Raw genomic sequence first — 17,006 nt, forward strand, 5'->3', positions numbered from 1 at the left:
ATGTAAATGATAAATCATCTTTAAACTCCAGGGTTAATTGTGGAGTACCACAGGGTTCAGTACTTGGGCTAATTCTCTTTACTATATATGCTACCAATAGGTCAAATTATCAGGCAGCATAGGATACATTTGCATTATTTGCTGTTATTTCAGCTTTTAACCTTGTTCTCTCTTTTTTCTCTTCTTAGAAGCTACACCTGGCCTGGCTCTGTGTCTACCTGTGACACCTTTCTGGAGAGTGGCATCGTCCGAGCTTCTGCTGGCAACAACTTAATGCTCACCCTCTACCGATGATCCACATAGCCCTGTCTTTTAGTGTTTAACCCTTTCTCTCTTCTAGACATGGCGATTGACTGAGCTTTTACTGTAACTAATTATATGAGCTCTCTTTCAGACTCTAACCTTGAAAACTGGCTCAGAGTTTATCTGTTCTTTCTTTCTAGGTGAAACAACTAAAGGAGCTACATCCATTAACATTTACTTTTCCTTCACATAGAAAGTACTCCTGGATCAGTGCTTCTGTGTTCTTTTTGTATCTCTGCTCTGTTCTCTCTAACCCCCAGTCGGTCGTGGCAGATGGCCGCTCACACTGAGCCTGGTTCTGCTGGAGGTTTCTTCCTGTTAAAAGGGAGTTTTTCCTCTCCACTGTCGCTACATGCATGCTCAGTATGAGGGATTGCTGCAAAGTCAACGCCAGTGACTGTCCACTGTCTCTACATGCTCATCCAGGAGGAGGGAATGCTGCAAGTCACTGACTGGATGCAATCTGCTGGGTTTCCTTAGATAGAAAAACTTTTTATCCAATTTGAATAAATAACTAACTCCGACTGCACTGTTCAATGGTTAGGACTAATTGGAATGTATGTACCTGACTGTTGTGAAGTGCCTTGAGACAACATGTGTTGTGAATTGGCGCTATATAAATAAAACTGAATTGAATTGAATTAAATGCAAATATTGATTGTTGGTGTCAAACCTTGAATTTGTTTTTATTCAACGGAATGATTAGATCTTTATTTTAATGTGAAAACAGCCTAGCCATGAGATAGTAAAGCAACTAGAGTCATAGATTAGCAGTTTTGGTCTTATGAGTCTAAAAGCCAATACTTCATTCCTTCTGGCCTGGAAATTTCATCCCTCACAAGAACACAAGTGCAGAACTCTTGCAAAGTTCCCATTTTCTAGGCACCAGGGAGTACCCAGCCCTCTGGGCGAGAGGCTGGGTACTCCTGAGGCATCTATCACAGGGTTCTAGGGGGGTTTTGAAAAAATTGTGTGGAAACCTTTCTATTTATGTGATAAAGCTCATTCAATGGAAAGATCTAGAATTCATCCTTCAGATTGATTTTGAAAGACTGGTTTATGAACATAAATATAATTGAATGTTCAAGTCTGCTACAATGCAACCACTCGGCAGCGACAAATCTGCAAGATATTTAATATGACATAATATAGACCTGTGCAAAAATACAGACTGATAGTTTCAAATACAATAACCTTGGTAAAAAAAGAGCACAAAATGATAAGCTTAATGAATTTGTAGTGTCTTGTTAGCTTATGAATGGAATCCATTTCACAAGAATGGTGCGCTAAATTAATAGAATTTGACCGTAGAAACATCTCTTCAAGCACTAAATGGTCAGTCTATGAATAGATAATAAAAAATGTCAGTTTGTTTTGCAAGCTTTACAGCTACAAGAAAAAATAATCCTGGAGCTGTTTAGCTGATCAGTTAAAAACTGAACTATACTGCAGATTTAACAGGTTTGGCGGAAAATAAAGGTTTTACAAAAGAGAGAAGGACTCATTGTGTGAGAACACCTATCTTAAGAGCAGCAGCCATCATAAGACATGACTAAGACTATCAAGATCTAACTTCTGAAAACCAATATGATGTAAAAGGAGAGGGAGTTGGAGTGTTGATGAGGCCAGCTAGTGTCTCACAGAGTTCTCCAAGGATTCTCCGTCAGCGTCTACGTCCCCTCGTAGCTCGCTGGAAATGTGGATTTCAACTGTACTAGACTCTGAACCTAGCAAGACAAAATAGGGGCAGATTACTTGTTACTGCACATGACACTTTAATTAAATTAGTTATGTATTACAAACGTGTCATACAATGTAGTTATAATATAGAAAAAGTATATTAGGTTCAAGAATTGTTTTGTCTTACTGCATTCGGTGAAAGAAAACAAGTTCAGTAAATGAATGAAAACCATAAGTCCTTCAGAAGAATAATTTTATTTTTAAATAGTTGTCAGAGGTGCTAGTGACAAGACATGGTGCACAAACAGAACTGTATTGTTGGAATAAAAATGACATTTTTTTGCAGTAAATGCACACTTGCATACACTATAGTTCAAGTTTGCATGGTACGTCTGGCTAAAACTGATACGGTCTAATACAAAAACAAAATATGCCTGAACAGTTTAGGTTAAGTTTCTCAGATCTTTGAGAAGATGGGTAACAGGCATGCTAGTAAACTTTCTAACAGTTTTGGCTTGAATGGCACTCAGATGTTGCCTGTCTTGAAATCTCAGGGCGTAGCTCTTGCTGACAAACAGGCAAAACAACCAACCCATTTGTTTTTTTTGTTTTTATTACCTCAGTTAAAAGCTTAATAGGAGAGCAGAAAGTCAACAATATAAGCTTGACAAATATTTCTCACAGAATTGTTGTATTAGATCGCTTTAGTTACAAATACTGTATGGGAATTTGTATCTTCTTTATGTGCCTATTTACCATCTATCCCCTCTGCTAATCATCTGATTTTCTGTAAATAATGATGCTTAACGACCCTGAAGGGAAAGTCACAAAGACACCGATTAAATTACACAGTGAACAAACATGTGTCTTAGCTGTGTATTCACATACCAAATGCCACAGCTGCATTATTCAGGTGAGATGGAAATAAAATGTAGCATAAAAGGAGTCACCAACAACATTGATTTAAAAAAATATTTTAAAATGAATGAAAGTATTTTGTGCTCATGAGGATCACTAAAGATTACCTGTTTATATTCTTTTAACAAAGATGTATGTGAGGAAAAGGCACGTTGTAAAGGTAAACCCACTCATGGTTGAATTTCTGTTCATGAGCATCACCAGCCCTGATATACTGGTGAGCTGCTTGCACCACTGGCAAGCCAATTACCTTCAGAGAGGACACTGATGGCATCAGAGTGCTGCTGTCCGTTCCCCATCGTGTCCTTCTGCAATTCCTGAATGTGGCTCTGGTAAAGCAGAGTCGTTCCCACTACTGGGTTTTGTCCCATCGTGTTAGGCACTGAGGTAGAGCCCGAGTCCCAGGCCAGCTCTCTGCTCCGCTGTGGGTTGAGGTCCACATCCAAGCCCGTCCAACCATGAAAGGCCAAAGTATTGAGGAAAGCCTGCATTGGGTTCAGAATGCCCTGAAAGAGTAAGATGCGAAATAAAATAATAATAAAAAAGTAATAATAGGATAAAAAAGGATGATCTATCTGCATCTACCAGCATTGTTCAACCAACCATGATAAACCATGTGGTGAGGGCAGCATTCCTGATATTTCTAAGACTGCTGTCATTGATGTCTGGCTGCATCTCCAGGTAGAAGAGGAGGCACTCATTGATGATATTTGGAGTCCAACTAAAGTAAAAAAAAGTTTAAAAGCAAAAGAAGACCTGTCTTACAAAAAGCCATGAAAGACACATTCAATATAAAACAAACAATGTGCAGCATAGATTACAGAACATTTTAAATGAACTTAATAGTTTTGCATGATTTATCACAAAATACCTCTTCTGGTTTTTTTTTTTGTTTGTTTTTTTTTACAGCTGCACAAAAACCACAATTCAGTTTCCAAAAAGAGACCGTCTGAGATTTTGTGGACCTGAAGCAAACATATGACAGCGGAGGACAATGTTTGAAATAGAGTAGCCTGTGCTGCGTTCAAACTCGACTCAGAAGTCGTAACACAGACCTGGGAATGACTTCACACCAAAGTTGGGTGAGTTTTAGTTGCAGCTTGGCTTTGCTAATAGTGGCGGTTAATGACCAGGCTCATAGTGTGTTTCTTCCTCTTGTATACATTGAAACACTAAAGGAACATGTTTACAAAGTAAGACTATACTATGCTATTTGTGCCTTTGGTCTAATATAATGTAAACTGCCAGCAGGACTAATAAACCGTTTATTCCTTGAATTTTGACTACTTTAAGCACACACAGCCAATTAAAACCCAAACTTTGGATTTGGCTTGACTGACTTTCCAACTTAGAATTCCAAGAGGCATTTTATTTGATGTCTCACTGGAAGCTTTTGAGATTGCTAACATTTCCCCAGGCAAAATAATAAAGCTTGGCTATATAGCAACAGAGACCTGAACTAGCTGCTGATGAAAGACGCTTCCAGATGACTACAAAGGTTTGGAGGCTATTTTTGAAAAAGACTCTGTTTGACAACATCATATGTAATCAAAACGGCTTCTGTGTGCATTATTTCACATTTACATACGTCGTATTTTAGCTTTTTAAGAGCAAGCCATGTATGCTGAGCACATTTTTACAAATTTAAGACCATATGATCAACTGATTTTAATTGTACTATAGTAGACTGAACTATATGAATGGACTGGGTTGAAGTGAACTGAATTAATGTAAGGTAAATTTGTACTGTATATAACTGAGTATGCTTCTGAAGTGTTTTGAAATGATATTGTAATTTGATGCTGTTTGAATAAACTGAGCTAAGTGGAAAAAATAATTCTGAAGATAATTAGACAATGTTCCTTGAAACATAAGGAGGTGAGCAGCTGAGCAGAGCTTTAAAGGTCAGTAACTCACCAAACAAAGAACACCAGCATTATCTTAAAGAAGCGTATTTTTATCTCGTTAGCCAGCCTTCTCTCATTTTCTGTGTAGATTCCTTGTCGTCCTTTTAATAAAGATGTAACTGTGGAGAGAAAAGGAGGTCACTTTTTATTTTCTTCTTATATGTGACGTACAATAATTTTTGCGAGCATTGATCGAAATGAACTGACCTGCGGAGACGGTCCGGCTAAAGAACACAGGGTTGGCTGTGAGGACGAGCAGCATAGGGGCGTAAGTGGTGATGTAGTGAGGAATAGCATGCTGGAGGCCTTGTTCACAGCTGCACAAAGAGAAGGACGATCATTAATTCACTCACAGAAATCAAAACCTTAGATTTGAGAAGTTGCATCTAATCGTACATGCTCTCAGATAAATAAATACCACATTTTAATCAAATGAAACTGAAATGCAATAAGCTGTAGAAATATTAAAGATATGGATCTAACTGAAGACTAGTCTATATAAAAGCACCTTCAGCTACTTTTTAGAGTCATAGTGTCTATGCAGCAAATAGACAGAAGAAGTGCATCCAAAGTCTCGGTTCTACTGACTGGAAAGACGGATACCCTCGAGTTGTACAGTGAGCGCGAGGAAGCACCAGCAACCTTTGGCCTGAGAGAAAGAATAAAGTCTAGTAGGTCTGAGATATATTCTGAACCTTGTTCATCTAAGACCCTAAAAGGTAGAATAACATTTAAAAACGAGTCCTAAACTTAACTGGGTTGGATTTAAAGCCAAAACCAGAGTGACGTCAATCTAAAGTTGAGTTGTTGAAACAGGTAAAAAGGCTACAACAGTAATCCAGGTGAGTTGAAATAAAGCATGAATAATCGTCTCCAGTTTATCCACCACTGATCTGACCCCAGAGATATTACCTAAATGAGAGAAATTCCAAATCAATTATCTGAAATGAAGTTACACTGAAGTGACATCTGTCAAAACCATTACCATGTTTGCCAAGACTCAAATCTAAACAGCTGCCTAAACAACTGAGATGTTGTTTACAGGAATTTACAGGAATCCTCTAATTAGGGTCAATAACTGAGGGCATTTAAACATTACTACAGTTAGGCCCAATTTCATTCAAACCCCTGTAAGATCTGGGTTTAAAAGTATTTTCATTTATCTAGTAACTTCATTTCTCACAGGAAGTGAGACAGGCATGTAAATAGATAATCAGTTCTGCAAAAACCCTGAAGGCAACTGAACCTCTTCTCTTGTTTCACGAAGACGTTACACCTTTCATCCAAAAGGCTTCTTCAAATGTCCTGGATGTGAGATTCTACACAAGTGTAGTTTTGAGGAAAAAAAACATTATCTGTTTATATTTAGATTGTACTGCAAAATAGCATGCCAAAAGTTATTTTTACCTTTCATAATAATCAATGAAAAAATATTTACAGACAGACATTCAACCTTTCTTGTAGTTGGTGACCAGCTTTTTGCATTATTCCACTAGAGTTTTGACTATTTATCTTTTGCGATGAGTAAATCTTTAGCTCCATCTCCAGATTCTCCATTAGATTCAAGTTGGGACTCTGGCTGGCCCACTCCAAAAACATTGATATTAACACTAATCAGAAGAAACAATGTTTGTAAAATTGACAGAAAATTTTAACCCTAAATCTGCCACACTGATTCTGGACTTAGCTGTATAGTTCTATCAAGCAGATACTCCCAGAAAAACACTAAAGCTGCATGTCTTCAGCACAGAAATGATAACACACATTCTCATAGTACCTTATAAACGGTTACAGTGGAGGTACATAAATTAAAGAGCAAAAACGACCTAGAACAGAACCTTGAGGAGCACCACATGACAGAGCTGTAATCTCATACATGATGACAATGACACTGAGAGATCTGTCAGAAAGGTATGAGGTTAATCAATTCAAATCACAGTTGTATTTAAATTTGTTGGTTTGGATTCTGTGATCAACTGAATTGAAAGCACAGGAGAGATCCTATAAAACCAGAACTCTTTCCTGGCTGCTTTCATCTTAATGTCATTGGAGACGTTTTATGTAAAAACGTTATTATGGAAAAAGCAGCCTGAAAACATAACAATAATTGTATTGTTCTCCAGTATAGGACGATCATTTGATGAACTATTCTCATAACGTTTAGCTCTAAAACTGAATGACGCTGTTCGGTTTATCTTTGAGAAAACAGAAAAGTGTCTTACTCAGAAATGGATGGGTAGTAGAGCATGGCCACGCCTTCAACACACAGCAGCACAGCCAGACCCCATGTAATCATGTGGTAGAGGACAATGGTGCTGAGGGGGGGTGAAGAAGAAAGTCATGAGACTTGGACTCGCAGCACATGCTGCAGATCTGTTTCTTCTGAATGGTATGTTTTTGCTCTTCTATTACAGAAAACAAACGAACTGCTCTGACAGCAGGGGAAAGCATTCATGAGAGGAAAATGAACAGCTATTATTGTACCATCAAACTGCTACTCACTAACAGCAAGCAGCGAAACAAAGGGACAGAAAAGGATTTTACACATTCAGCTGAATCTAAATGGCTCCTTGTCAGCTTTGGACAAATATGTTTGCTTCATCCTGTCTTCTATAGGAGGAATGTTTGCGATCATAATGAAATGTGAATGAGACGGGGAGCTCAAAGAACCTGATCCCCGCAGAGGTTTTCACCACCAGGAAGACGTCCACGGCATAGCAAAAGGTCCACCAAAATGAAGCGCTGAAAAACAACTGGATCCACATCTGCAACACATTAAAATGGATGATAATCAGCATAGATCGTGATTTTTAAAACTCTTAGATTTAAAATCTACTGAATTTGGTGGAAACAAGGCATGGGGCAGTTATCTGTGCCACAGTTTAAAAAATGGTTTCATAATTATTAAAACTGTCCCTCATAAGGTTCCTGTGGTGTAGCTTCTTGATGAAAACCTTGAGAATGAGCTTTCTCTAGATATTTGAAACATGCAGTAACACAACACTGCCCCTCCCCTACTTGTTGCTAACACATTTTTCTTTCATTCACAAGAGAGACAAATTTGGTTGTTTTGAAACATTTCCAGTCCCAAAAATATAGACATCAGCAGCGTGGAATCTAAGACAGCATATCAGATATTTAGCTAACAATGCTAGCAGCATGTCTGTTAAGCAGCTGAATGCCAGATGGCTACTAGAGCAGATAGCCCAACTAATTAGCCACCTCATATACACTTGCAATAGTAACTAAGTCTGTCTGAGAATACCAATGAATAACTTATTAAAGACATTGTTATGTAGAGAGGCCTGCCTTTCTGTGATCTGAATTTTCACCTACAAGAACTGTTCTTCTCCAGGTCCTTTCAAAATGTCCTCATCGGACTTTAGATCTAGCTAAAACAATTCCTGCAGGTGGTCCTGATATCTCCAAAACCCGTGTTTTTACAGCGTTAACCCATTGATCATCTTATTTGGATCATTTAGAAATGTAGAAAGCTTTAAATTAACCCACATTTAGCCGTAACCTGGAATATTAAGTGTGACATTGCCTTTTATTCATTGTAAAGTAAAGAGATGCTGATAGTTTTCGAGTTCAGAGAGGTGTCTAAGTCTAGAGAATGTGTTTTAGAAAAATAAAATAATAAATTTTTATAATTGACTGTATGTTAATAAGAGATATTACTCATGATTCTCCAGGTCAGCTTCTGATTGGTTCAGTAGACTTGGCTAGACCCAAATCTTGATAATCTATCAATTTCTTTCCCCTCTCAGATTAAATTGGATATTAGAAATCAAAATTAGGTTGTAAAACCCCTTACTTTAGGTTTTCGATAGTACCTCAAAAGCTCCTGGAAATTCTTAAATATTAATCATTTTAATTAATATTTTTGATTCCTTAGTTGAAATTAGTGTAGCATCTTCATTTTTTAGGATTTATTTGCTCTACTGAGAGTTTTCCTTTGGTAAATTAAACCTTAAAAAGTACAATAATAATTTTTATTTTTTTTTACCATTGATTAGTAGTTGTCATGTTTTTTTAAATTATCGTATCCTTGCTTGTTTTTATAAAAATTGTAATCCTGATAAATATATGGAAATCACCTGATAATGTCTTTTAATATGCAATAGAGGACACTCAACAGGAAGAAAAGAATTAATCCTACGGATTGATTTTAACAGATTATGAGACTGACTGATATGCGAACATGAATATAGTTTAATGTAGATTCACACTGCTACTATTACTTCAATAATCAATATGCTATATTTTTTAGCAGCAGTAGAAATAACTGCTGATGTTCTGTATTTTTTTATGTAGATACCTTGAAACTGTATTTTTACTCAAGGTCATCACACCATAAGAATATCTTAGTAGCTGGAAACTGTTACCAATTACAAACTGAGACAAATACTTTACTCTCAGCTACCTACAGAACAAATGACTTTCAATGGCATCTACATTTTCCACAGACATGCATGATTTTAATCTTTCTAGTGTAAACCCAGGACATGATGTGTAGCTGAAGTGTAACTGAACTGTGAAGCCACATGAAGATCTGCTGAGGAGCATCATTACACTTACTGCGCTGCCAACGCAGAAGGCTTCTGGCAACACGTCTGTGTCGTTGGTCACCGAGACGCGTTCGATGAGGCTCGGCACACCCAGCCACACAGAAGACCTGACAATGATACCTGAAACAGAGAGAGTCGCATGATTTTAACACATGAAATGGAAGAGAAGAGGAGTAAACACAAACATGGGCACAGACAGGGCATGTGGAATTTACCTGGCTTTAATGAGTATAGAAACTTTTCTAAGCTGTTATGGTTTAGTGCTTGAATTAATTACTGTCAGTCAGGGAGTCCTTTTAATGGTAGTTTTACATCATGGAAATATGACCCTCCAGCGGGTGTGTTTTATTGGGGTGTTTCCATTTCCTTCACAAAACTGGAAAAAATAAGGAGGTCTTATGGAACAGACTGCACGCTGTTCCATGTTTCGTCTATGTGCTTCGAGCGGTTCTAGTTCCGGAGCAGTGAATGGATCTCACCGGGCCAAGAAACATGACTTCACCTGCTTATCTTCTCGCCAGGAACAGTGATGAGTGAACAGTGAAAGTGTCAGAGCTGCGCTTCCTCTGCATGCTGAGCAACACCTTGGACTGAAAATATGTGGGTAGGCAAGGGCTGGTATAATATTCTCTTGGTGTGGTATCTTGTGTATAAATACCATTGTTAAGGGATTTACACTGAGATTTTAAATTGAAGTGTACAACATGATCTATTAACTTCTATTTAAAACAGAAAAGCAACAATTATTCCTACTGCTACAAAACTATTAAAATATTTGGATTGGTATTGTAACCTTAACCAGTAATATTTCCAAGCAGTCAAATTAAGCCTTAGTTTTAAGCAAGGGAAAAGCATAGCAGCCTTATTTTAGCCAGTTAACCGGCAATTTGCAGTAACAGGTTGGAGAGGGGTAGCGCCGTGTTACTCTGCTCAGAAAAATCTCTGGACTTGACTCGACACTTTCTATGGCCACTCATTCAATTTATTTTAAGCTGTAGGAATGGAATCGCAGAAAACCGTAGTGTTTTTGAATTAGTAATGTTTTAAATCTTCATATACCTTGATACCAGAAAACGACCCACGTCTACATGCAGTGTGATTCCAGAATAAGGCTGTATTACAAAACTGGCAAAAAAGCAAATTAATCCTAAAAATTAATCATTTTATTGCTCACATGACAGAATCCTGACTTTTGGATGAAAGCATCTGATTGAGGCATCTTCTTTTTTCTCTTGAAAGCCTAAAAATTTATTTTTACGCTCAATGAGCATTTTTTATGATGAAAAGAAAAGTAAAAGTATACAGGAACTGGGCTTTTTTTTTGTCTCCAGGATTGACATTAACAAACAGACAAACCATATGAGCAATTTGGACTAAAAATTACTTTTGAGCCGATCCTATTGTCTACACTCACAAGTCCTGCATTGTCATATTATAGCAGTAAAAACGACTTATTTGAGGCTTCAACCATGATTGTCATGTGACGTGTTCAGCTCATTTTGCTGTCATCCTATACAGTTCCCTCTTTATTCACACATTAAATGGAATCGCCAAAACGTTTTGTCAACACTTCCAAAGGGATTTTGAAAAAACATCTTCATATTAACCGGAACTGTTATTATTATTGTTTTTTTTAATCACCGGTTTCTGCTGGGGTTTGCAATCTGCAGCTTCTCAGCAACCCTGCAGGGACTCTCTCTAAATCTTACCTGATGGAAATCTAATAATGTTTATTAGATTTCCATCAATAGGAAAGCCTAGTTTTACTGCTTTTCCAGCTTCATGCAATGTGTGCATGGAGTTTCCACAACAGGTACCAATAATACAAAAGGAACAGCAGGTGGGTTTGGCTGCCTGTAAAAGAAATTATTAACAGGCGTATACAAACTACTACAAATACATGGAGCAAACACCCTCGCAGCATTTCAGGAGCAGCAATACATGGCTGAATATTTCATTTTCATAACTGAGCTTTTTAATTGGCATTCAGAGATACAGGACCAGAATACACATCTGAGTTAAATAAATAAAACTCTATATCCTATTTTAAGTTGGTAATGTTGCTCAAAGGAACCCATAACCTGCTTTTTTTTCTTTGTTTCCATCTTCCTGGCAGGCAGTGAAATCCAGCAGAGAACTAAACAGCAAATCAGTGGCAACTCATTCAGATGACATTAACAACAAGAAATACTAAAGTCAATAAAATGCAAATGTATTACTTAAAAATCACACAATGTGATTTTCTGGATTTTTGTTTTAGATTCCCGTCACTCACAGTTGAAGAGTACCTATGATAAAAAATTAAACACTTCTACATGCTTTGCAAGTGGGAAAACCTGTAAAACCGGTAGTGTATGAAATATGTGTTCTCCTCATTGTGGAAAAGAATTGTAGTTCACGGCACTTTTGACGTATACAGATGAAACAGCGCCCCCTACAGTCATTAACGATGGATGAAAATGTAGGAGCCTGTTTTAGAATATATGTAATTATGCAAATAAAAATGTCGGTTTAAAAAAGATTACATTTTCGTTTCTCTTTCCCACTGGTTTTTCACATTACTTTTGAAATCATACAACAAATCTTAAAATGTATATTTTTTAAAAGAAATCAAACCACATGAAATTAAAATTACTCAGCAAATTTTGACAACAAAGAACAGCTGTTTGAATTTCAGTTTAATATTTCGTTTAATATTCTGCTTTTGTTGGTTCTGTTTATCATTACTGGTTTATGTCGGGGAAATTTCCCAAAATATCTTTAGACTCCACACAAATCGGGTAATGGATAATGCTGACTATACTGTTTTTTTGACTAATTCATCTACAGTTTAATGGAATTATACGGAAGAGACGCTAAAAGTTAAATAAAAAACTATTTTGTGGTGCAATAAAAGGGTTAAAAGAAACTATTCATGTGCGTAATTAAACCCAGAGCCACGCTGTGAAAGCCAGCTCTTTCACCTCCCCTTCTAACCTCCACGTAGACGAAATAAAAAGCTGCTTTTATTGACTGGTGGTTTGTTTACCTGTGCATCCCAGGATGTCACATATACTGATGATGAACAATATTCTGGAGGAGGAGGCGGGCCTCGGCAGAGGGTACTGTCCCAGTCTCCTGTAACCTCTGCGCTTGGGCAGAACCTGGAGAACAGCGAATACGAGGCTCACAGCGGCGCTGCCCAGACTCAGAGCCCCGAACGGGCCTGGCTGGAAGGAGACCGCGAACTCCGTGGCAGCGTCCCGGTTCGGGCAGCAGAACGTCTCCAGCCGCGGGGAGGCCATCACGGACGGAGCGGCGATGCAGGAGAGAAGGAGGAGGAGAAGGTGGTGTTCAGAGGAGGAAGGAGAAAGGGGAAGGGGTTAGAAAAAGGAAATGACTGAGTCCATGAGGCAGCTCTCGCTGAGAAATCACGGGGTCTGAACCATCATGTGCTTCTGTTTAATCCCTGAAGTTGATGATTAACTCACAAAGCAAGACCCCGACAAAAGGGCTGTTGTATGAAAGAGACTGATTGTTGCAGCGAGCACAAGTAGAGCCTCCTTGGTGTACTCTTAACATCTCCTGGATGGGCTCATTCACACTAATGTTGGCCAAAATCTGAAGGCGAAATCATTTGCCTTACCATCAACCTCATGTGTAAAAATAAGATAAAAACGCTGACCAGAGTGGTTAGAGGAAACTGACTTCATCAATGCATGCATTCAAATCGTAGAGAGAGCAAAGCTCAATTTGTGGCAGTGGTAGGCAGAACCAGTTACTGCCACCCAATGAAGAGGCTGAATACACATTAGATACAGAAAAATCAGACAGCTCATAGGATTTTACCTAATTATCCAACCCCCCCCCCCCCCAAAAAAAAAAAAAAATGTAAGAAAAGAAAGCTATACAATGTCAAAGGAGAAAGATTTGAATTGATTCAACAGAAGCCAAAGACACAGAAAAGGTTAAACATTTTTTCAACAGCAGCCACTTGATGGAACCACCTACTGTTTCTTTAGTAACTCATAGGCATTTGTGTGTACATTGTTTCACTAAAGTTTTGACAGTTATTAAATAGCACAGGTACCCAATAATATGGGATTGATAGAGTTTTGATTATGTAAAGCAGATATGATAGTATAAAAATAAACGCTAATTTGCAATACTGTAACAATATTAACAGGTAACAACATACTCAATACCCTCAACAAACTGTCTTTTTTCGCAGGGAAGCAACATATTGACTGACAGCACAGACTGCAGCTGATTGGTGCCAAAAAATAACATTTCAGGGTAGAGTCACACTTCCAAAAATACTTGACATGGACAACACTGAACAAACTGAAACCCTCAAGGCCATAAAGAACCGGGAAGATGAACAGGATGACCGCGCTCCAGCTGAACTTTTAACTTTTGTATTTCAAAAAAAGGAGGACTATGAAAAATTATGCTCAGAAATGATCAATGTACAAAATCTAAACATTTTTGCCAGGTTTGAGGAAGACTAATTAGTCTTTGTGGACACTAAAGAGTATAGACAAAGTAAATGAACCACCTGTGACCCCCTGGCACCTTCTGACATCCTCTGGCATCCACTGGCACCTTCTGACATCCTCTGGCATCCCCTGGCACCTTGTGACATCCTCTGGCATCCCCTGGCACCTTCTGACATCCTCTGGCATCCCCTGGCACCTTCTGGAAGCCTCTGGCATCCTCCGGCACCCCGTGGCACCCTCTGGTATCCCCTGGCACCTTCTGGCAGCCCCTGGCATTCTCTGGCAACCCATGGCCCCCTCTGGTACCCTCTGGGATCCCTTGGCACCTTTTTGCATCCTCTGGCACCTCGTGGCATCCCTGGCAGCCCTTGGCATCCTCTGGCACCCTCGTGGCAGCCTTATTGCCTGGGACTTCCAGGGTGTTTTTAAGCATTTATTTATAATTTTCTGTGAGTGACAATAAACCGACTGTTTGTGCAATAAATCTTCGTCATCCTTTCAACACGTCACACATACACATAGTGCTATTTATTTTCCATGTCAAGTAAATACAATTACCTTATGTTATGGTTCTAAAGCTGTTCATTAAATAATAATCAATAATGAAATCATTATTTAAAGGTAACAGGCTATAACAACAATGACATCCCATTTGCTGATAATCAGCATTAACTTCCACAAAAACAGCGGCAACCGCATTGGCAAGTTTTACGGCCGGTCTGGCACCTTGTGGCATCCTCGCGGAGTCCCCTGCCACCCTGCGGCAGGCTGTGGCAGGCAGAACTGGCACAACCTGCCACCGGAACTGCCAGTTCTGCCTGCCACAGCCACAAATTGAGCTCGACCCTGCTGTAAAATCGTCAATATGTCGACCAGGGAATGGCTTGTATTTTTCTCTAGACCTGGACTTTGACTGGGCCATTCTAATACATGAATAGTCTTTTGATCTAAACCATCCAGTTGTACCTCTGGCTGTGGTTATGTCCTGTAGAAAGATAAACTCATCTCTTTTGCACCTTTCAGCAGGTTTTCTTCCAGTCCTTCCTTCAACTCTGACCAGCTTTTTTAGTCCCTGTTGAAAGAAGACATCTCCGACAGCATAATGCTGCCACCAGCATAATGCTGCCATCAGCATAATGCTGCCACCAGCATAATGCTGCCATCAGCATGTCTCAATTGAAAAAATGTTCAAAGCTTTTATCCTAACCCTGCTTTGAACTTCTCCACAACCTTATCCCTGACCTGTCTGATGTGTACTTTGGTCTTTGTGATGACATTAAATTACACACAGATGGAATATCTTTACGAGGTATCAGAGTAAGAGGAGTTGACTATAAACACATGCCATTTTTTCCAGATTTCAAGTTGAAAAACCATGTATCGTTTAGTGGGTAAGAATACTTTTGCATATAGACACACATTTTAATTCTGGATGCTTCACTCACTTACACTTAGTGAAGGTTTATGTATTTTATGTCAGTTTATAGTGTTTGGATAAAAAGAGTTAAGCATATACTTGGTAGATATTCTGTGTCTGAAAGCTGTGTATTTCAAGTCCAGACAAGCTTCCATCATTCCTGTTAGGAACTGATTGTTCTTTTGTTAACACACTGTAAAAACTGGGTTAAAACACATATGCACCGGTCCAGGTCTAGGTTGATTTAACACCATAGGGTAGGATTATTGGTTTAACACAATTTACTGAGTTGGGTTTTCAACCCAAGCCATGGGTTAAAGGGACAAACCATGTTTCTGGGCTGTGGGAGGAAGTCAAAGTGCCAGTTTCACATTTCAAGCTTTGAACACTTTTTCACATTTCTGACCCCATGTTTGGTTTAAGATAAAATAAGATATTTTGGTTGACATAATTATTCAGATGAATAACAATGAGATTTATGCAGTTTTGCTCAGTAAAGTACAACAACAAATACAGAATATAATAGCTACTGTCAATATAAAGTAATATAAAAAGATTAAAACAACATATAAAAACATTAATTACTGCACTTGGTTTCCAATATTGCCCATACTGTGTCACATGCCAAGATTGTTCAATGCCATTATTATTTTTGGATCAAAACGGGGTGTGCAGGTTTTGACTGTCCACCATCTCCTTCCTGAGGGTAGCTGGAACAGAGTCTGTCCTGGATGTCTTATCTATTTTAATTTTCAGGGTTTTTGTGATGCAACAGGATCCAAATAGTTCTCCCATGGTAGGCAGGGGGCAGCCGGTTAGTTTTCTCTGCAGAGCCTTCCTCTCCGAGGCCAGGCAGCTGCTGAATGATGCACACAAACAGTAAGTCAGTGCGTCTCAATGGAACAGTGGTAGAAGAATAGCGTTCGTCTGAGATGTTTTTTCTTGAGGACCCCTCAGAAAATAAAATCTTTGCTCCACCCTTTTCTGCAACTGCTTGGTATTTGACCCCAGATCCGATCTTCCTCCAGTTTCACTACCAGAAAAACGAAGAGAGGCTCTGTTTATCACTATTGGATGGATGTCAGTTTTTCTCTTCCTGAAGTCAGTTACCAGCTTCCTTGTTTTGCTCGTGTTTCGAATCAAATTGCTGACTGTGCACCACTCAAAAAGCCACTGGTTAAACTACCTAGCAGCATAAACCCAGCATTTCGGTTAAATAAATAACCCAGCAGTTTTTAGAGTGTGGCGGATCATTAATTCGCCGATCCTGTTGGTATCAGCGTATACATGCACATGGATGGGTTCATCATTTGTGCTGTTTGTAAGGTTTACAATATGTGAATTAAAAATAGCACAAAAGATTTGGTGTGACAGACTGAAACTATCTGCTGTCTTAAACTCGTTATGTGCACACGTTACCCACACACGGAAAAGTACTACTTTGTTTTAAAATAGTTTACAATTGGTGTTGTGATGGTTTGAAGCAATTGGAAACTTCATTTAATGCATTTATACAAAATAGGGGAAATATATGTTGTAGATTCATGCTTAAAACTGGACAAAAACTGGGTAAACACATGTTTACAGGTCCTTCTCAAAATATTAGCATATTGTGATAAAATTCATTATTTTCCATAATGTCATGATGAAAATTTAACATTCATATATTTTAGATTCATTGCACACTAACTGAAATATTTCAGGTCTTTTATTGTCTTAATACGGATGATTT

General features: G+C 38.5%; 1 protein-coding gene across 2 annotated transcripts; it reads right to left on the reverse strand.

Moving 5' to 3' along the window:
• Window positions 1–1,418: 1,418 nt before the first annotated feature.
• Window positions 1,419–13,125, reverse strand: gpr143 (G protein-coupled receptor 143). Of its 2 annotated transcripts, none has more exons than XM_047369567.1 (9): window positions 12,408–13,125; window positions 9,390–9,499; window positions 7,479–7,573; window positions 7,031–7,123; window positions 5,016–5,125; window positions 4,819–4,927; window positions 3,505–3,622; window positions 3,152–3,386; window positions 1,419–2,030 (listed from the first exon to the last, which is right to left on the reverse strand). In XM_047369567.1, exons 1-9 carry the CDS (start codon window positions 12,661–12,663, stop codon window positions 1,933–1,935), a joined length of 1,224 nt encoding a protein of 407 aa, XP_047225523.1. In that variant the 5' UTR covers window positions 12,664–13,125; the 3' UTR covers window positions 1,419–1,932. The 2 variants fall into 2 exon arrangements, with proteins under 2 accessions (XP_047225523.1, XP_047225522.1); XM_047369566.1 differs by having other exon boundaries at window positions 3,152–3,407; window positions 12,408–12,940.
• Between the last annotated feature and the right edge of the window lie 3,881 nt (window positions 13,126–17,006).

The sequence above is a fragment of the Girardinichthys multiradiatus genome, chromosome 7 (assembly GCF_021462225.1).
Source record: "Girardinichthys multiradiatus isolate DD_20200921_A chromosome 7, DD_fGirMul_XY1, whole genome shotgun sequence".
In the NCBI taxonomy this organism is placed as follows: Eukaryota; Metazoa; Chordata; class Actinopteri; order Cyprinodontiformes; family Goodeidae; genus Girardinichthys; species Girardinichthys multiradiatus.

What these genes read in the sequence shown, in the direction of transcription:
- gpr143 (XM_047369566.1), bottom strand. Translation starts at nt 12,663, where the DNA reads ATGGCCTCCCCGCGGCTGGAGACGTTCTGCTGCCCGAACCGGGACGCT. An exon ending in TACTACCCATCCATTTCTGA is followed by an intron (nt 5,126 to 7,030) that starts GTAAGACACTTT and finishes CTCTTTGTGCAG; the next exon opens with CTGTGAACAAGGCCTCCAGC. An exon ending in TAGCCGGACCGTCTCCGCAG is followed by an intron (nt 4,928 to 5,015) that starts GTCAGTTCATTT and finishes TTCTCTCCACAG; the next exon opens with TTACATCTTTATTAAAAGGA.